This window comes from Kwoniella pini, chromosome 11 (genome assembly GCF_000512605.2).
Source record: "Kwoniella pini CBS 10737 chromosome 11, complete sequence".
Taxonomy (NCBI): Eukaryota; Fungi; Basidiomycota; class Tremellomycetes; order Tremellales; family Cryptococcaceae; genus Kwoniella; species Kwoniella pini.
The window spans coordinates 929599-947306 of NC_091726.1; the positions used below are offsets into that span (position 1 = coordinate 929599).

The 17708-nt window shown below is 38.6% G+C and overlaps 6 protein-coding genes across 6 annotated transcripts; 2 read left to right on the forward strand and 4 right to left on the reverse strand.

Moving 5' to 3' along the window:
* Positions 1–258: 258 nt before the first annotated feature.
* Positions 259–6801, reverse strand: I206_107692 (uncharacterized protein; the record flags this gene model as incomplete). Its single annotated transcript, XM_070203579.1, has 20 exons — positions 259–460; positions 525–564; positions 624–805; positions 879–995; positions 1064–1104; positions 1164–2143; positions 2198–2391; positions 2454–2518; positions 2578–2771; positions 2826–3025; positions 3095–3436; positions 3492–3559; positions 3613–3819; positions 3878–3991; positions 4045–4209; positions 4274–4393; positions 4455–4910; positions 4968–5972; positions 6024–6221; positions 6283–6801. 20 exons carry the CDS (start codon positions 6799–6801, stop codon positions 259–261), a joined length of 5409 nt encoding a protein of 1802 aa, XP_070059680.1.
* Positions 6802–7301: 500 nt separating this feature from the next.
* I206_107693 (uncharacterized protein) lies at positions 7302–8633 on the forward strand (the record flags this gene model as incomplete). Its single annotated transcript, XM_019157738.1, has 6 exons — positions 7302–7364; positions 7470–7626; positions 7709–7821; positions 7889–8050; positions 8127–8315; positions 8385–8633. The coding sequence occupies 6 exons, from the start codon at positions 7302–7304 to the stop codon at positions 8631–8633; spliced, it is 933 nt and encodes a 310-aa protein (XP_019009378.1).
* Positions 8634–8861: 228 nt separating this feature from the next.
* Positions 8862–11062, reverse strand: I206_107694 (uncharacterized protein; the record flags this gene model as incomplete). The annotated part of the gene is made up of 12 exons (XM_019157739.2): positions 8862–8911; positions 8964–8973; positions 9044–9104; positions 9332–9565; positions 9656–9891; positions 9951–10145; positions 10223–10248; positions 10335–10444; positions 10500–10691; positions 10771–10820; positions 10887–10909; positions 10981–11062. The coding sequence occupies 12 exons, from the start codon at positions 11060–11062 to the stop codon at positions 8862–8864; spliced, it is 1269 nt and encodes a 422-aa protein (XP_019009379.2).
* Positions 11063–11547: 485 nt separating this feature from the next.
* Positions 11548–13478, reverse strand: I206_107695 (uncharacterized protein; the record flags this gene model as incomplete). The annotated part of the gene is made up of 7 exons (XM_019157740.1): positions 11548–11746; positions 11849–11913; positions 11977–12841; positions 12900–13003; positions 13065–13196; positions 13248–13321; positions 13391–13478. 7 exons carry the CDS (start codon positions 13476–13478, stop codon positions 11548–11550), a joined length of 1527 nt encoding a protein of 508 aa, XP_019009380.1.
* Positions 13479–14095: 617 nt separating this feature from the next.
* Positions 14096–15954, forward strand: I206_107696 (methionine aminopeptidase, type II; the record flags this gene model as incomplete). Its single annotated transcript, XM_019157741.1, has 9 exons — positions 14096–14234; positions 14294–14323; positions 14387–14501; positions 14570–14868; positions 14949–15097; positions 15161–15510; positions 15578–15686; positions 15751–15834; positions 15892–15954. The coding sequence occupies 9 exons, from the start codon at positions 14096–14098 to the stop codon at positions 15952–15954; spliced, it is 1338 nt and encodes a 445-aa protein (XP_019009381.1).
* A 252-nt stretch (positions 15955–16206) lies between these two features.
* I206_107697 (uncharacterized protein) lies at positions 16207–17304 on the reverse strand (the record flags this gene model as incomplete). Its single annotated transcript, XM_019157742.1, has 5 exons — positions 16207–16417; positions 16510–16605; positions 16683–16744; positions 16816–16950; positions 17107–17304. The coding sequence occupies 5 exons, from the start codon at positions 17302–17304 to the stop codon at positions 16207–16209; spliced, it is 702 nt and encodes a 233-aa protein (XP_019009382.1).
* Between the last annotated feature and the right edge of the window lie 404 nt (positions 17305–17708).

Here is a 17708-nt window from a genome sequence, read left to right on the forward strand (position 1 = left end):
TTTTGTATATAGGTGTATCTTGAGCAATTCTTCATACATTTTATATCATGTATCTACGAATATAGATTCTGTGTTTTCCTAGTCGATGCTCTGGGTATTCGAATGAACATCAATAACATAACATTCTTTCCGAAGTGAACTGATCTTTATACCTTGATATTTTGATACATGACAACATTTTGTTATTATACTTGATTTTATTTACCCCAAAAACGATCATCATTGCCCACCATGTCTTTTTCCTCTCAATTCCAAAACCTAATCCATTTTCAACCTTTGTTGAGTCCACCATTTACCTAAAGCGTTCGCAGCATCTACAACTGGTCCATCTCCATTAAACACTCTAGCATTCTCCAACATGAGTTCAACGTCTTCGTCAATATGCTTCGCTTCTCGATATTGTCCTTTATCAAATTTAGTTTTAATCAAATTCAAATCTCTGGCATCGTCTGGTGGAATTCTGTAGCATTCATTCATAACGTCATAACGAATTCAGTGCAAAGAAGGGAAATTGAGAAGCTTACATTTCGAAATATTGTGGAATACCCAAAGCGACAGGATCGACTGGGAGAAATTGATTTCAGCATTGTGCTTTTGAGATGGGGCGGGAACGAAAGACTCACCAGCAGTTCTGAACCATTCGCTGAGAGGGTTCTTGATAGCTTGATTAATCAAAGATCCCATGGCTTTCCTCTCATCAGAAGTCATTTTAGACGAAGCTACTTTTGGCCATTCTCGCCAATATACAGCTTCGACCGCATCTGCACATTGAGTGATTTCGCCAGGTGGATTGAATTGCCGACAACTGTGATCAGGAAAGAAGAATCAGAAATCAATGCGGCTCACTTAATGTCGTTTGCCCAAACGGTATTACTCACTTCGCAAAAACCAATTCAATATCCCTAGCAAATTGACCCAGATTCCTATATTTCCTAGCATCGAGCTTCTTGTTGATTGTACCGAAATCCATAGGTTGTTTGATCTCTTGCAGATATCTAGTATCATTTCCACCGTTGGCATCAGCTTAGTAAAGTTGTGCATGCAGGTGTTGTAATGGACTCACGTTGGACAGCCATCTGCAATCGGATCAACAGCTTTCAGGAACTAAACGTAAACCAGGATTAGCTCAGTGTTTGGGTTGTAGAATCAACAAGGTGACTTACGAAAACAGCATACGGTTCTTTTGAGAGCAAAGCGATTAGAGCTTTCGCTCGTTTGAATTTCATAGAAGCTGTATTCTGGACTGTAAGTGGTAAATCCGCCGGGGGACTCTGCTTAGTAGGTACGTAAGCGATTGAATCTCCGATGGGAGGCTGGACTTGTACTAGCGCAGTCTTTTGAGCTGATGAGGTGGAGCCGCTCTTGGACGGTGCAGGGGAGGCAGTTGAACGTTCCATTGAAGAACCCTTTTTGCCTTCTGGCGGGACGGTGACTGACACACCCTTGAGTTTGGCTTTTTTGATATTTGGTTTCGTCTCGACTGCTGAAGGGAAAGTAGAATTGGCAGGTAAAGGTGGAGTAGGGGTTTGAGTTGAAGTTGATGCGGAGATTTTGATTTTAGGCTTTGTCTCTGTTAAGGTAATTGGAGGTTTTTCAGGTGACTTATTTCTGGGTTGATAAGATGAAGATGGAGTGGAATTAGGTATTTTTATCTTTTTAGCTGCAGGTGGTTTAGGTGATTCAGATTTGGTAGGTAGCAGATTATCTAAACCGTCATTTAATGACGGTCTTCGTTTTTCAATCTCATCAATCTCCGCACCAAGTATATCATCCAATTCATTTCTCGATTTGCTGGGCTCCTTCCTCTTTTTAGATGTCTTGATAGGCTCGGCGGTGGGGAAGGTGGGTACAGGGGGCCTATCTGGGCTTTTCGTGCTCGCTGGCGTAGTCCTCTTCGAAGAAGGTAGAGGAGGCGGAGCCATTGGTGGAATATGCTCATTTACTGTTGTATCGATTGTGACACTCTTAGGAGCTTTCACTTTGAACTTGACAGCCGTACTCTTCGGTGCAGGTAAAGTCGGCTCTGGTAATGGGGGAGCAGTTACCGTTTGAGCTGGTACCGCCGGAACAGGTCGCGGTATTTGAGCAGCTTGATGTGCAGCAATAGCATTCGAATTGAGTGTATGTTCAGTCTTGGCCCATACTGCAGAACTCATCAGCAATTTGGCGTGAGACCCTTCTGGCGCCTTCTACTCACGACTGTTGAAGAATTTCTCAAACACTTCACCTGCCTTTCGCACGGGACTGGCGGTGTTGGCGTTGTATGTGAAACAATTCGAGATGATCAATTTCACATCCACAACAAATTCCTGTCGATTGGCATACATCCCGTTGTCAAGCTTCGCCGAGATTGTCTGCAGGTCCATAGGATGCTTGATTATGGCGGCGTAGCTACGAGATCGAGTATTTGCAGTGAGCACATTGCATGACGGGGCTGACGCTATCGTACTCACTCTGCTGCATTATCTCTAACAGCATCGACTGGCTGTCGGAACCAATGGCTGCTCTTGTGACCAGTCTGGCAGGAACATGTCAGTATCAGGTCGGGTTATGTGATTTGGCGATAGTCTGACTTACGAGCTTTTGAAGGGCGATGGCAATAGCCTTGAAATCATTATCACTCAAACCTCTCCTCTGCTGCTTGAGCACCTTTTCTTTTTTCTTCTGCGCGGGTTGAGGTATATTACCATTTGGATTGAGGGTAATCCGCAACGGAGTCGTTGCTGCAGTAGGTGGGATCACTTGACCCTCCGTGACTGGGAAACCATAACCTATGGAGACTTGTCAGCTCGCTATCAGAGGACCAGCGCATCCTTAGAGCTTACCTTGTGCATCGGGTCTGAGTTCCGAGCTACCCATACTAATCCTTATCTTCGGTGTAGGCAATGGAGGTGCCGTCTCCACGGTAGGCGTTTGCAAGGTGATCATAGTTCCAGGCAGAGGTTCAGCCGTACTACCAGATATGATTTCTGCAGCTTTGAGTAAAGCCATGCGTATCTCATGATCGGGCAGGGTGAAGCTGGAGCTGGACAGGAGGAGCTCTTTAGCTGCTAAGTCCGCTCGAAATTGAGGAAAGAAGAGGGCGCTGACTCACATGAGCGAATCCTGCAGAATGGATTTGATATCCGGTCGCTTGGAGAAGTCTTTTCTGACAGCTTTAACGATTGCTGCAATTTGAGTTTCCTGTCGTCTTTCTCTACCGTCTTCCGTTTCATCTTCAACTACACCAGGCTGTGGGACCTGGATCTCCCCCAAAGCAAGAGTCATCAATATGGACTCGGACAAGCCTCTGGCGACATGCCGGCGAACAGCGAGCGAGTTGTCGGAGCGAATGACCTCATTCAGATATCTGTCGACGGCCAGTGTCCTGCCAGGTGGTTTGCAAAGTAGCAGACCATCGAAAGCGACAAGTCGAATAGGCTCAAAATTGCCCTCTCTGTAAGCGGCATAAGCTTTTGGCGAGATTTGAAATCCGCAAATGATGGACTTACCGCGTATAGCTCAATAGCAATCTAGCATCATTCGTCCGTTGCCCAGCCAAAATGGATTTGATATGCGTCTATACATCGAGTTAGCTGTACGCGATTCCCGAATTGCGGACCTTCAGCTCACTTGCAATCCGGCTTTGGTTATCAAATTATGGTAACTAGGCACGAGCCTGTCCATGGTCATAACCCTATCAAGGGCATCTGTTGATTCTTTCAGTAATACCATCTCCGCTTCTCGTTCATTCTCGTTGAGCGATTGCTGGTTTGACCCAAAGGTAAACGCATTTCCTATCGCAGTGATGACTGCCGCGAGATAGTAAGAATCGGAGTACTGCAGCTTCGACGTCAATGGTGTATCCAAGATATTGGTAAGAAATAGCATAACGTACGGTGTTCCCAGTATTATCATTCAATTTCAGCAGATCTAATAAGATCTTCCTGACATTCTTCCATACAGTTCTCGTAGCCATGTCTCGCAGGTCGGGCATAGCAGCGATCAAACTCTGCAGAAAGTGTCAGTATGGGACCTCAATTCGGATGCATTCAGATAACATACTTTCTTGACAAAGTAGTCCGAGAAATCAGAGAAATCGTTGGGTAAGGGTCTACATTTCATATCTGGTGCTTCGGCGTCTGGATCGCTAGGTAGATGGCAATAAAGTGTTTGGAATAGCTTGAGGACCAAGAAATACCCTATATAGTCACATTCTGACACGTTGTACTGCCCATGCGCTGAATTAGCGGCTTTTCATACCAATAATAGTAATGAGATTTGCTGTACATACCACGGCTAACGCTCGGGCAGCTTCCATCCTGACTCTATAGTAATAATTCTTCACCAATACCGTTCTTGCAAGTTCACTGGCTATTACAGGGGAAGGATACGCTCTCATGCGATTGATAGCCTGTCAGGCATTTGATTATTAGCCATGACGTGGAGAATACTTAAGCATCAGTGCAACTTACCTCAAGTTGCGCGATAACATCTCTATCGCCCTGAAGCTGTGATATCCAACACCATGGCTTCTCGTTATACTCTATCGAGGCTAACCATTCACATTCGGGATCTATCCTTATCCATTCGTATCCACCGACTTCTCCCATCAATGCATCCGCATCGTTTTCTCCCCATTCAGCTACTTTCCATCTATGACGCTCTTCTTCATCTTCCCATGGTGGATAAGCGAAAACTCCAGCTCGATCAGCGGCTTGTAATCTAGCTTCATCCTCTTCATCATTCGTTTCTCCTGCTGCCAAAGCATCTTGCATCTTACTGAAACGCGCCGCTATATGTCCAGATCGCCTCGTACGCTTGTATTTGGTATTGAAAGGTAAAGGGAAAGTCTTCGATGGAGTTTTTATATCTACTAAATGCTCAAAGGGCGCACCGTCCGCTTCATGTATACGGACTGTCAGACTCCCCTGTATTTCTTACATCAGCTGTCTATGGCAGATCCACGGCACAGCTTACAGACATACCTCAAAGAACTGCGTAGGCCTTCTCCAGATGGCCGGCTTCCTCATCTTCTCACCGAGCCGCTGTATAAAATCGTTGGCAGGTTGACTTTGAGTTACGGTGAATTCCACTATAAGCTTTTTCTTGATAAAATTGGTCCCAATGGATAACTTCGGGCAACCACTCCCGAAGATCCACTGATCTTGAAAAGTCTGCAGGTCTAGTCCTGAAACTTTCCGACATTGCCTAAAGAAGTACTGAGTCGATAATGAGTTGCCTTGCAATTCATCCGATAATGAAGCGACAAATATCCTTGGTATGACTTGCGATAATCCTAACGAGGTTCCTGTTTTGGCTATATAGCGATCTAGTATATGCAGAACTAAAGGAGCTTTCAGATTGATAAATGCAGTTGTATTCGCGTCTGGAGGATCGATGATTCCTGGCACGCATAAAGGCCACTGAGATCCTTGATCCTGTTGAACACATCTATCGATGTCCTTCTTCATCCTGAACCTATATTCATTATTTCCTAGCAGATGCCGTATGAATTGAGCATGAATATACAATGCTAATCCATTGATTAGCCATGTATCTGCTAAAGTCCGCTGTATGATGTTGACTCCGACCCATTGCTGAATTAAAGCTAATGATAAGACTTGACGTATCTCCACAGCTTGTTCAATGATTTCAGGAGGATGCAGAAGGTCTGAAGAGAGGATAGCGAGTGTTGCTGTTGTCGAACATTCCGTTCGAGGATTATCAACGAAAACAGCTTTGAAGTCTGTAAATGGGTAGGAACCCATTTCAGCGTAAAAAGTCATTGCCTTTGGTAACCATGATGTCGAATGTTGTAATTTCTTTAATTCTCCTGGCAAACAAAATGCTAATATGGGTTTGTGAGATTGATCGGCTGAACAACAATGCATCTCAAACGGACCGGCGGCAAAGGCAATATGCTGAACGGAGGTAGGGTTGGTCTGTAGATAATAAAAGATGACTTTGTTAGGATCATGAGGATGAGTGACCTATAACAAGGGATCAGCTTGGACAAGGATGGAAGGAATTTTTGAGCTTACCTGTTCCATAAGCTCCCCACTGCTGACAACCATCACAGGGTACGCTTCCTCATTTGGTTCAGGTTCACCTCCTTCCAAATACCGTGGCACTATAAATTCTAGTTCCCAAGTGCATCTTTCCCACAGACTATCGACGCATGGAGTCCATATTCGAGCTGCATCATACGTCGTCGGAGACAGAAACATATGCGGTATTTGCTTGACGCATAATACAAGTCAGTTGGACGAGTTCAACTCTCAAGATGAAACTCAAGCTTACCGAGTCATCATCTGCATCACCGGGTCGTTTGAAAACAATCCCTTCTACGACATCTCCACCTAGTACGAGTTGATAATCAATTTGAACCTGGATAGGTGCAAAAGCGACAAGGGAGTTTTGATTTTCTACTAATCTAACCCATCCCCCTGAAACACTAATTGCTAATTCACCTTCATCGCTCTCACCCATAGCTGACCAGGTTTTTCTCTTGATTTCAGGATGCGACTTTATATCTAAAGGCGGATCTCTTATAGGTAAAGGTTGAAGTGAATTAGAAAGTGTGAAGGAACCAGGTGTAGGTAAGAAAGGTTCAACAGGTGTAGGGGATGATAATGTAACATTGTTGATTTGAAGTAAAGGTGATGCATTCAAGTAAATTGTTCGAAGAGCCGGATTTGTAGGTTCCACAGTAAGAAAAGCTGAAGCGGTTATAATGCCTTGAAAATCTATGTCTAGTACATTTCGTTGGTGAGTTACCACAAACCCACGAGGACCTGGGTATACTTCTTCAGTAGTCATATTTGTCGTAAAGACAGGCAATTAGCCCGGAGAGTTGTCGAATGGACGTTATAAGCAGGAAATTTGTGGGAACATGACTAGAATCAAATGTTACTAACGCCTAAGGGAAGTTGGGGCAACGAAGTGAATAAGGTGTACACTGTCTGGAGCTAAAGCAAGTTGAAACAAGAAGAAGAGTTGACCTGAATGATTGTGTTTTCATCATTCACAATTGGCGAAGCATCAATATATATAATCAGGAACCCGACATTGATATTACACGAGCCTAATCGATTTAACGGAAGAGACCGAGAATAGGTGTGCGATGGTTTATCAGTCATTCATGCGGTGCCCCTCAAACCGGATATCATTTCGATCAACAATTAACAGGACAACGGCCGAAAAAGTCATAATTGTAAGATCGATACTTTATTTCTTGCTATTAGAGAAATCCAGAAAAAAGCAGATAAGAACAACGCTTGTGAATAGCCAGTGAATTTTCCGATTTATTTCAGTTGAACATGGCAGATCAAGATGTTTCATCAGCTCCCAGGAAGCCTCCGACTTCCCAAAGAGCTTTAGCGGTGAGTAGAATTTACTCAGCTTTTGACTATCCCATTATTAACGAACCGTCAATTTCTGTAACGAAATACCGTCAAACTAATATATGAAACTTTCTTTTGAGATAGTCGGGTGCAATCTCAGGTCTTGCAGTAGATTTTATGTTTTTTCCGTTAGATACGATCAAAACAAGAATACAATCTTCAGCAGGATTCTGGCAATCTGGAGGTTTTAAAGGAGTATATAGAGGTGTAGGTAGTGTAGGAATGGGAAGTGCGCCTGGAGGTGAGTTCAGCGGATTCTCTACAAGAGGATTCATAGTGAAGTTCAATAAGGATCAGGCTTATGAATAATGTTGATCATTTAGCCGCCGCCTTCTTCGTGACGTATGAAGCATTGAAAGAGAAATTACCTCAAATACAATTTTTCAAAGAGAATCAAGCTATTAATCATATGGTAGCTGCATCAGGTGCTGAATATGTAAATCTAATCAAAAAATATATATGAAAAAGAGAAAAGAAATAGCTGATTTAATTTCAAAAAATAGGTATCATGTTTAATAAGAGTACCTACAGAAGTTGTTAAATCACGTACTCAAACAGGTGCATACGGTCAAGGTAAAAGTAGTATACATTCTGCAATTTCAACAATGAAATTTGAAGGTATAAGAGGTTTTTATAGAGGTTTTGGAATAACAATAGCTAGAGAGGTTAGTTTTTTTTTTTTCCTTTTCTTTTTGATCAGTATATTTGAGAGTTGAAATTAAAATGAATTGGTTTTATTAGCTTCCTTTTACATCAATACAATTCCCATTATATGAAGGTTTAAAATCACAATTATCAAAAAGATATTTAGATGGAAGAAGACCTACTTCTTATGAAGCTGCTATTTGTGGATCAATTGCAGGAGGTATAGCTGCTGCTTTAACAACTCCTTTGGATGTTGTGAAAACTAGAGTAATGTTAGAAGCTAGAGTGAGTCATAAGATAAACATGTGATTAAAAACTTGATACTTATAATTACTTATTTTTTGGGAATCATAGACAACAACAACTTTACCTGCTAATGGAGTTCCATTACCAAATCAACCTTCCCCGTCAATTTTATCTTTCCCACCTCGTTTAATGAGTATATTACAAAATGAAGGTCCTTCAGCTTTATTTAGAGGATGGCAACCACGTTGCTTTGCTATTTCATTAGGAGGCGCTGTATTTTTAGGTATATACGATTTAGCAATCAATTTCGGAATGGAGGGTACTACAAATACGGAAAATGAGAAGAAGTTGTTGTGATACGTAGATAGGTGACGAGAGAGAGAAGGTTTTAAATTCTTCAGGTAAACATATTGTTCCGGTAAACGGATTGCGAGTGTCTTATTGAAGACGTAATGAATCCAACGATAGACGGAATCAAGCTGATCAAAGAACTTAGCATTGCCGCATTGTACGAACATAAATACAATATACAATAAATGCATGATTATCATTCGTTCCTATCAACTTAACCGCTCTGGGTGCTGATTAATTAGCGAAAGCTTGCACGCCAGTGATGGCTTTACCCAAAATGAGAGCTACATCATTGGATCAGCTACGCTATTCGCTCATTGAATCTCATAAACATACCGTGAATATCCTAATCAGGGAAAGAAATCATCATCAGTCAAAACTTCTTTAATCATAATAATCCAGAAGTATTTGCTCACATGAGTTCCTTCATAAGTATTCGCAACTTGTAAATTTTGAACATGTCTACCAATATGATATCTATGGAATTTTCAAATTCATTAGCCTCATAGATCCTTATAGTATAATGAATAACAATAACCAAAAAAAAAAAAAAAAAAAAAAAAAAAAAAAAAAAAAAAAAAAAAAAAAAAAAAAAAAAAAAAAAGAAAAAAAAAGAAAAAAAAAGAAAAAAAAAGAAAAAAAAAAAAAAAAAAAGAAAAAAAAGAAAAAAAGAGAAAAAAAGAGAAAAAAAGAGAAAAACTTACTCATCAGAACAAGCATTACCACCTAAAATATCTAATAAAATTCTAGAATGTTTTAAAGCTTCACCACAATTATTTCTTTTCATCATAGAAACCATATCAGGTGACCATAATTTTTTATCTTTTAATCTTCCTAATTGTAATGAACCTAATAAACCTAATGTAAATGAAGAAGAAGCATCTGATAATTTTTTTTGAACAAGTTGAAATGAAGCTAAAGGTCTATTAAATTGTTTTCTATTTTTCGCATAATTTTAATCATCAGCAAACATTTTTCTTAATTAATTTAAACTTTCATAAATAGAAAAAAAAAACACGTTAATATACCTCTCTAAAGCATATTCTCTTGATCTTGCTATACAATCTTCTAAAGCACCCATTACACCCCAACTTATACCATATCTAGCATTATTTAAACAACTAAAAGGTGATCCTAAACCACCTGATTTTGGTAAAATTGCATCAGATGGTATTTTAACATCTTCCATAAAAACTGATCCTGTAATTGATGCTCTCAGGGCTAGCTTATTCTTAATAGCTGGAGCAGATAACCCCGGTGTATCCTATAATATCTTGAATGAGTAGCTGAAAGAATTTGTCTCGCTCACAAATTCCAACTCACTTTCTCAACTAAAAATCCCTTTACTTTACCTTTCTCGCCATTCTCTACAACTCTAGCCCAAATTACGAAAAGATCCGCAACTGGTGCATTTGATATCCAAGTTTTACTTCCATTCAATGTCCATCCTTCTTTAGTTTTAGTCGCTGTAGTCTCCATTGAAGAGGGATCAGAACCATGGTTAGGTTCAGTAAGACCCTAATGTAATAGGATATCATGATCAGCCTGACTAAGGAAAATGGTTGAATGAATCAAAAATCAAGAAATAAATTTACGAAACAACCTATCATATCACCAACAGCTTTTAATCATCATCATCATCATTATAATAATAATTATCAGCTTACATACTCAATCGTATCGGTATGAAAGAAAAAAATGGCTCACCTAATTTAGGTAAATATTTCTCTTTTTGTTCTTCTGATCCAAATTCATTTATAGGATGCATAACAAGAGATGATTGAACACTCATAGCTGATCTATAACCTGAATCAACTCTATTGTATTATCAGCTCTCATTATCCAAAATGAAATGATTTATTTGATTTTTACCTTTCCACTTCTCTAGCTATAAGACCATATGATACACTTGAAACTCCTGCACATCCATATCCATTTATAGTAGCTCCTAATAAACCTAAAGATCCCATTTCTTTTAAGATCTTAGGATCAAAATCTTCTTTTCGGTATGCTTCTAATACTCTAGGTTGTAATTTTTCTTGACAATAGCTTTTAGCTGTCTCACTAAAAGAGAACACGATATAATTTATCAATTTTAACAATAAATTGATTTGTTATAGATGGCATCCAAATTCCGACTCACTGTATTTGTTGTTCTTCCTCCGTTAAAAGAGAATTCATATTCAAAGGATCCTACATGACCAACGGATCGTTCAGATCATTTGCCAGAAGATTAATCTGTTCTTTTAAATCACTTACCTCCCAGTCAAATTTGGCAAAATCTAAGTTTAATCATAGAGCAAATAAGCTAATGATCGGCAAGATCATGGGAAGATTCTTCGGGATCACTTACTACTTGCCATTCGCTTATTGGAGATGAAACTACTACTTCGGCCTACGGAACAAAGAGGTCGAAATACTTGAAATCGAGTCATAATATTGAATTCTTTAAGGTGAGAACGAAATCGGTTGAAAAGGACTGACGTTCTGCACTTTGATTTTGGGCAGATTGTATATATACTTTGTAATTACTTTGCAATCGAATGAAACACTCAGTATCGATACAAGCGCTTGTTATTCAATCTATAAATCTATACAAAGTAATATTTAAAAACAACAAAATGACCATAAACATGTGATATATATAATATATTCTCGCTTGATCGTTAATCGGTTATACCCGGTACCTATTTTAGCCTCAATAACTCGGTAAAACGTATCAATCTCAAAAGATCACTCAGGACAATCCACCCATATGATCATGTTTATTGAATATATCAATATCGACCAAAATCATGCTAGAACAACAAGACTGAATACATTTTTGATCGAAAGTACTAAAACAGTTGCCTATAAGATGAATTCTTTAAAATTCCTTTATCCGATTGATTTGATGACACTGCTCTCAATCCCTTCTACATCACGCGTCTCCGAACCTATCTGGCATGAGAACAGGAGCCAATAAACTCCATGAATACAGAGCATAACATAACCAAGAGCTTATTACTCTCATCCACATTGTCGTTTCCGATCGACCAATGTATACATCCGGTTCTGCTGAATCAAGCGATGATAAAGGATCTGCAGGGTGAGATACTGGGGAAGTGGAGATAATAGCCCTGTAGATTGAAGAGAATGTCAGCCGACTACCAACCAGCCAAGAGGATTACACCTGGTTGAATGATGTTTGGCGGAACGAACTGTGAACAAGAAAAACTTACCAATCGGTTAAAAGACCCGCAACATACATTGCGGCCATGACGAAGATGATATGGAACCAAGAATACTAAGTCATCAAACATCGTCAGCTTAGCCGATGACTAGTTTTCGGATTCGTCAGCTGACATACGTTATATTTGGTACCACCTCTCTCATCATCCCTTTCTTCTCCTATTGTAGCTTCAATCTCATCATCATCATCTTCAGGCTCATCCAATACACTAGCAGGTAAACTTCCAGCATTAACAGCCGCTAAGATAGCTTGATATCTCATTTCATCCCTCCTTCCTTTAGGTTGATTAGTTACTAATCTAACTTCTCCATCTCCATTTTCTTCACTTGCATCATTTGGCAAAGCAATAGCTCCAGCTCTGTGACCTTTTCCTACCAATGCTTTTGATTGAGTAGCGGCTCTTGAAGTCGAATAAGCAATTGCCAAGAAAGTGAATAACGCTCCAACAATTACAGTCGTGGTTTTTGTACCTCCACTTGCATGTAACGGATTACAATGACCTTTTTCGTTGTGATTGACTACTGCCGAAGCGGTCAAGTAGGTACAATAAGCAGCTACCATCGATGCTTGAGTTAAACCCGATTTTGGATTCGCTTCCTGAACAGGATGTGAGATTGCAATGACAGTGACGATGAGGGATAAAATAAGGTTGAATGTGATGAAAAAAGTATTCGTTCCACAGCCTGATCCAGCAAAGAAAACGTAAAGCAGAGTAGTGAGAGTGATTGAAGCTGCAAACATTCCAAATGTTGAACCGACAAGTATGAATTGCCATAAACTTGATTCTCCCCTTTCCCAATTATCTAAGCATGTTTCTGACCAGGTATGCGCGAAATCGACTAAAAGTACCAATCCTATTAAGATGAATAGGAATGCACCGATCGGGGCGATGTATGAACCGTAAAACATGAAAAATTCGTTGGGTATGAGAAATGATAAGAACGATAGCAGGAAATAAAGTAGTATTTTAGGTCCCCACCATCTACAGAAAAAGTCAGCTATATTGACTTGCTAGTCTATAAGACTTGTTGCTAGCTCACCCATTTTGAATGGCAGCTCGCTTAGTCTTCGTAGTTCTCACTCCTATAAGAGTAGCCGAGAGTAGTAAATGGAATAGAGCAAGTGCGAAACAAAATCGATGAACCTATTAAAAGGTTGTTAATGAGCTTTTGTCCAGCGAAAGCATTGGTCACATGGGAGCTTACAGCGAGTAATCCATAACATTTTCCACCAGAGCAATCCATCTTTATCCAATCCCAACTTAATTTCTCAAGTTGCTTTATGGCTATATCCGTCCTTGACAAATAAGCCAACATCGAGGATAAGGCAAATATCAACTATGTCAATGTTAGTTTCAATTTCGTAATACCGAGTTGTATTAAGCTCACCCCAAATCCTACTCTGGTAGCTATCGATGAATTACAGTTACATGATTTACAGAATGCAGAAGCAGCAGTCCCGCCTAATACACATCGCGATATTTAGCTTGACGATCTCTTTCGTGTTGATGTTCATGGATGAATTGACTTACCCATAAATATCATACATCCTGAAAATAGAGAAGATCCTATAGCTCCTAATCCTCCTGTCAATAGCGGTATTGATAGTAACGCACCCATCTCTGCTGATCGTTTGTGGGTTTACTGCGAACAAGACTTTAGATGAACTTTATCAATAGTATATGGGTAAAGAGGTTACATATTGTCCGGTGGCGAAAACACCAAAGGAGCCGAGCTCGTATATGAAACACTCCGAGGATCGTTAGGCGCGTCAGTATACATACTGATCTCACGAGCCTTGAAAAGGTAATATTAACGTAAAAATCGTTAGCCTACATCAAGCTGAAATTTATGATTTTTATTTCCATCAAGTCGTCTTTACAAGTTTTCATCTTATTCTCACCAGCTCAACGTCTTGCGTTAGACCCAAATTAAGAGCAGTCAGGTGAGTATCTTTTCTGTCTTGTGAGAACTTCAAATATTTTGTTGTTCCAATATTCCTTCTCAACACTCATTTGCCTCTAATTTCCCCACCCTCTTGAACCACGTATATTCATCTCCCATTCTCAATGATGCTTGTCACAAAGATATGTTAGACTTCTGCAGAGTAGAAATACTCACAGTAGATACCAAAAATTCGACTTCTGAGAGAATATTCGAACAATTTCTCCATTCTATTCCACAAAATGCTTCATATTTAGTGGTTTAGCTAATTCAATGTGAACTCATAGCAAAATATGACTCCGGTCGCTGTACCAACATTAGAGGATTTGAGTATAACGGAAAAGGAGAAGAAACCTGATGTCGTAGACAACGATGAGGAAGAAGGGGATGATGAAGATGATATAGAAGGAGATGAAGCTCCTGGTGCAGGAGGTTAGCTTTTTCAATTCAGGGATCATCCGAAGAGTATCAGCTGACAATATATATTTCAGATGCAAAGAAGAAGAAAAAGAAGAAGAAGTGTGAGCTTCCCCCGACCAATCCCTTAAGTGCTGGGATAGAAAAGCTCATTTTTTAAATTCTAGCAAAGAAGAAGAAATCTGCAACTGTGACTCAAAGTGAACCGCCTCGAGTCGGATTAAGCAAGATTTTCAAGAATGGAGTATATCCAGCAGGACAAGAAGTTGAATATAAAAATGAGTCAGTTTTTATGCGTTATGCAAATGAAAAAAAAAAAGTATCTATTCAAGCTGACAATTTCAATGTAGTACAACTTCTCGAATAACGTCTGCCGAGATGAGAGAGAAAGAAAGATTAGCACAAGATGATCCTTCTACAAGATATCAAAATATACGTAAAGCAGGAGAAGTTCATAGACAAGTTCGAGCATATGCTCAAAAGAATATAAAACCTGGAATGAAAATGATTGATATTGCTGATATGATTGAAAATGGAACTAGAGCTTTAGTTGAGGAAAATGGATTTGATAGTGGAATTGGATTCCCAACTGGATTGAGTGTTAATGAAGTAGCAGCTCATTATACTCCTAATCCTGGAGATACTAAAGGTGGGTTTTTATTTTCCGGTGTTCAGCTGCTAAACGATAGGACTCAATAGAAAGCTGATTATATCAATCGGTTTCATTAGTATTGAATAATGGAGATGTTATGAAAGTTGATTTCGGTGTACATGTGAATGGACGAATAGTGGATTCAGCATTCACAATGAACTTTGGTGATCCAGCTTGGGATAAATTATTAGAAGCTGTAAAAGACGCTACAAATACAGGTATAAGTGTGAGTCTTCTTTTTTTTATGGTCGGTATAAGAATGAAAGCTGATTTTTAATATGATAATTAGGAAGCAGGTATAGATGTTCGATTATGTGATGTTGGAGAAGCAATTCAAGAAGTTATGGAATCATATGAAGTAGAAGTCAATGGAAAAACATATCCTGTAAAATCAATATCAAATTTAAATGGTCATTCAATTGCTCCATATAGTATACATGGTGGAGTTGGAGAAAAACCTGGAAAATCAGTACCAATTGTTAAACAACATGGATCAAATATTGATACTCAAAAAATGGAAGAAGGTGAATATTTCGCAATCGAAACTTTTGGTTCAAATGGGAAAGGAAGAGTAGATGAACAAGGAGCTTGTTCTCATTATGCTTTAAGTCAACATGCTCCTGAACGTTATACAGGACAGTGAGTTTCCTATAAGACAATCGTGATCAGATTTGTGATGAAACTGATTCATCACGCTGTACTATAGTCATCAATCTGCTAAGACCCTTTTAGCATCTATAAGGAGGAATTTTGGATCATTACCTTTTTGTCGAAGGTATCTTGAACATGTTGGAGAGAAGAATTATTTGCTTGCTGTGAGTCAAATAAGACGTGTACAATCATGCCAAGCTGACAACTTCTTATCTCATTCTCGTGCAGCTAAATACACTGGTTAAAGAAAATATAGTATTAGATTATCCACCTTTGGTTGATCCTCAACCTGGCGCTATGACTGCTCAATTCGTAAGTCATCGTCCGCATCGAAAGAGGAAAATTTGAGCTGATAAATAATTTCGATAGGAACATACTATCTTATTGCGACCAACATGTAAGGAAGTCGTTTCAAGAGGTGACGATTATTAATCCATACTCATGTGCAAAGAAACAAAATATGTCTTGACCTGTATATCTGACGGATCTGGCAAACCTCAGAGAAGAAAGCTATTGTATAATATATCATCATAATCGAACATGCAGTAATTTGTCTTCATAAATTATAGACAATCAATATTGTACAAACAATTATAGTCGAATTTCAACGAATGAAAAGTAGAAATCCAAAATTCAAATAAAATATATTTTTTAAAAAAAAGGAACTCAATTCGAGGGCTTTAATTAAAATCCAAATGTATAACCTAATAATAAAATCACACAAAAACCAACAACACAACCTAAAATTAAAGTATCTCTTCTTCTTCTTGTTCTTATAGCTGTAATTAGAGAATTTATTCCAGGCATTTGTGAAATTACACCACCCATACGTGAATCAATTGATGCTAAAAATGTACGTTGTTGTGCAAAATCTTCTCTTGTTGCATATGCTTGACTTAAGTTAAAAAAACCTCAAAAATTAGCATATTCTTTATTTGAAATACTCTAACTTTTGTACCAAAAAACATTAAAACCCCTAGAACTCACTTTAAAGTATCATCCATCATTCTATGACTTGAATCAATTCTACCTCTATCTTGTAATAATGCATCAGTTTGTGAACTAGTTGCTGTTTTATAATCACTTAAAATATTCATAACTCTAAAATTAGCTAAAATCTATACTATATTTGGATTTAACCAAAATCCCAATTATCTCACTTTATATCTTTCCTTACTGATCCAAGTAAATTTGATCTTCGTATACTTTGTTCAACATTTCCCTAATCATACGAAATATAATATTCGATTTTAATTAAATTCATTTTCTACATAAATTTAACTTTTAACTCACCTTTGTCCTAATGAAATCTCTTTTATAATCATCGAAATTATCTCTATGACGTTGTGCAGCATGTTGCATAGATGCTGAAGGTGGTTGAGAAGGTGAATTTATTAATGCCGATAAATCATCTATAGCTTGTTCTAGCTATATATATTTTTTGTTTATCAAAAAATCAGCTTTTTTGCTTAAAATAAAAATGAGAACACACCCTCAATTTTAAATTTATAAATTGGTTGATTGAAAATTAAAATTGAAATTGACATGAAAAAGCTAATTGATTTTATGAATTATTTGACTTACTTTTCCTAACAATTCCTCTATTTCTTCTTCTACTAATTTATAACCTCCAATTCCATCACCTTCTTCTTCTGATTCTAATTCTTTTCCACCACGTGCTATAGTAGCTGCTAATTTTGAATATGTTGATAATTTACTATCTAAAGCTGTTTCAAGTGCTCTAGCATGACGTCGTGCATTATCCCATGTTGGTACTGCCATATTGACCTATCTCACGTTAAGTAATTTTCAAGGATTTCGGGTATTGCTTAAATCTGTTTGGCTTGTGCTTCTTAAATGAATTGTGATCCTGCTGTGGATAATGTTGATGTATATAACAAGATAATATTGAACAAAGCAAAAACATTGGAAAGTTACTTAGCATAGCATATCATAACATAGCTTAGCATATAGCCGGGGTTCATTCTATGTATAAGGGATACTCAAATAATTTCAATAACTCACCCCGCATTTCAACGTTAACGTGTCTAGGTCGCGTGTCATTGTTCCATCAAAAGCAATGTATATCATTTCTTGAAGATTAACTTTTAATATAAGAAGCAACATCCAGGTACGGACTTATATCAATAGCAAGACGACCGAAGAGGAGCGTCGAACATCTTTAC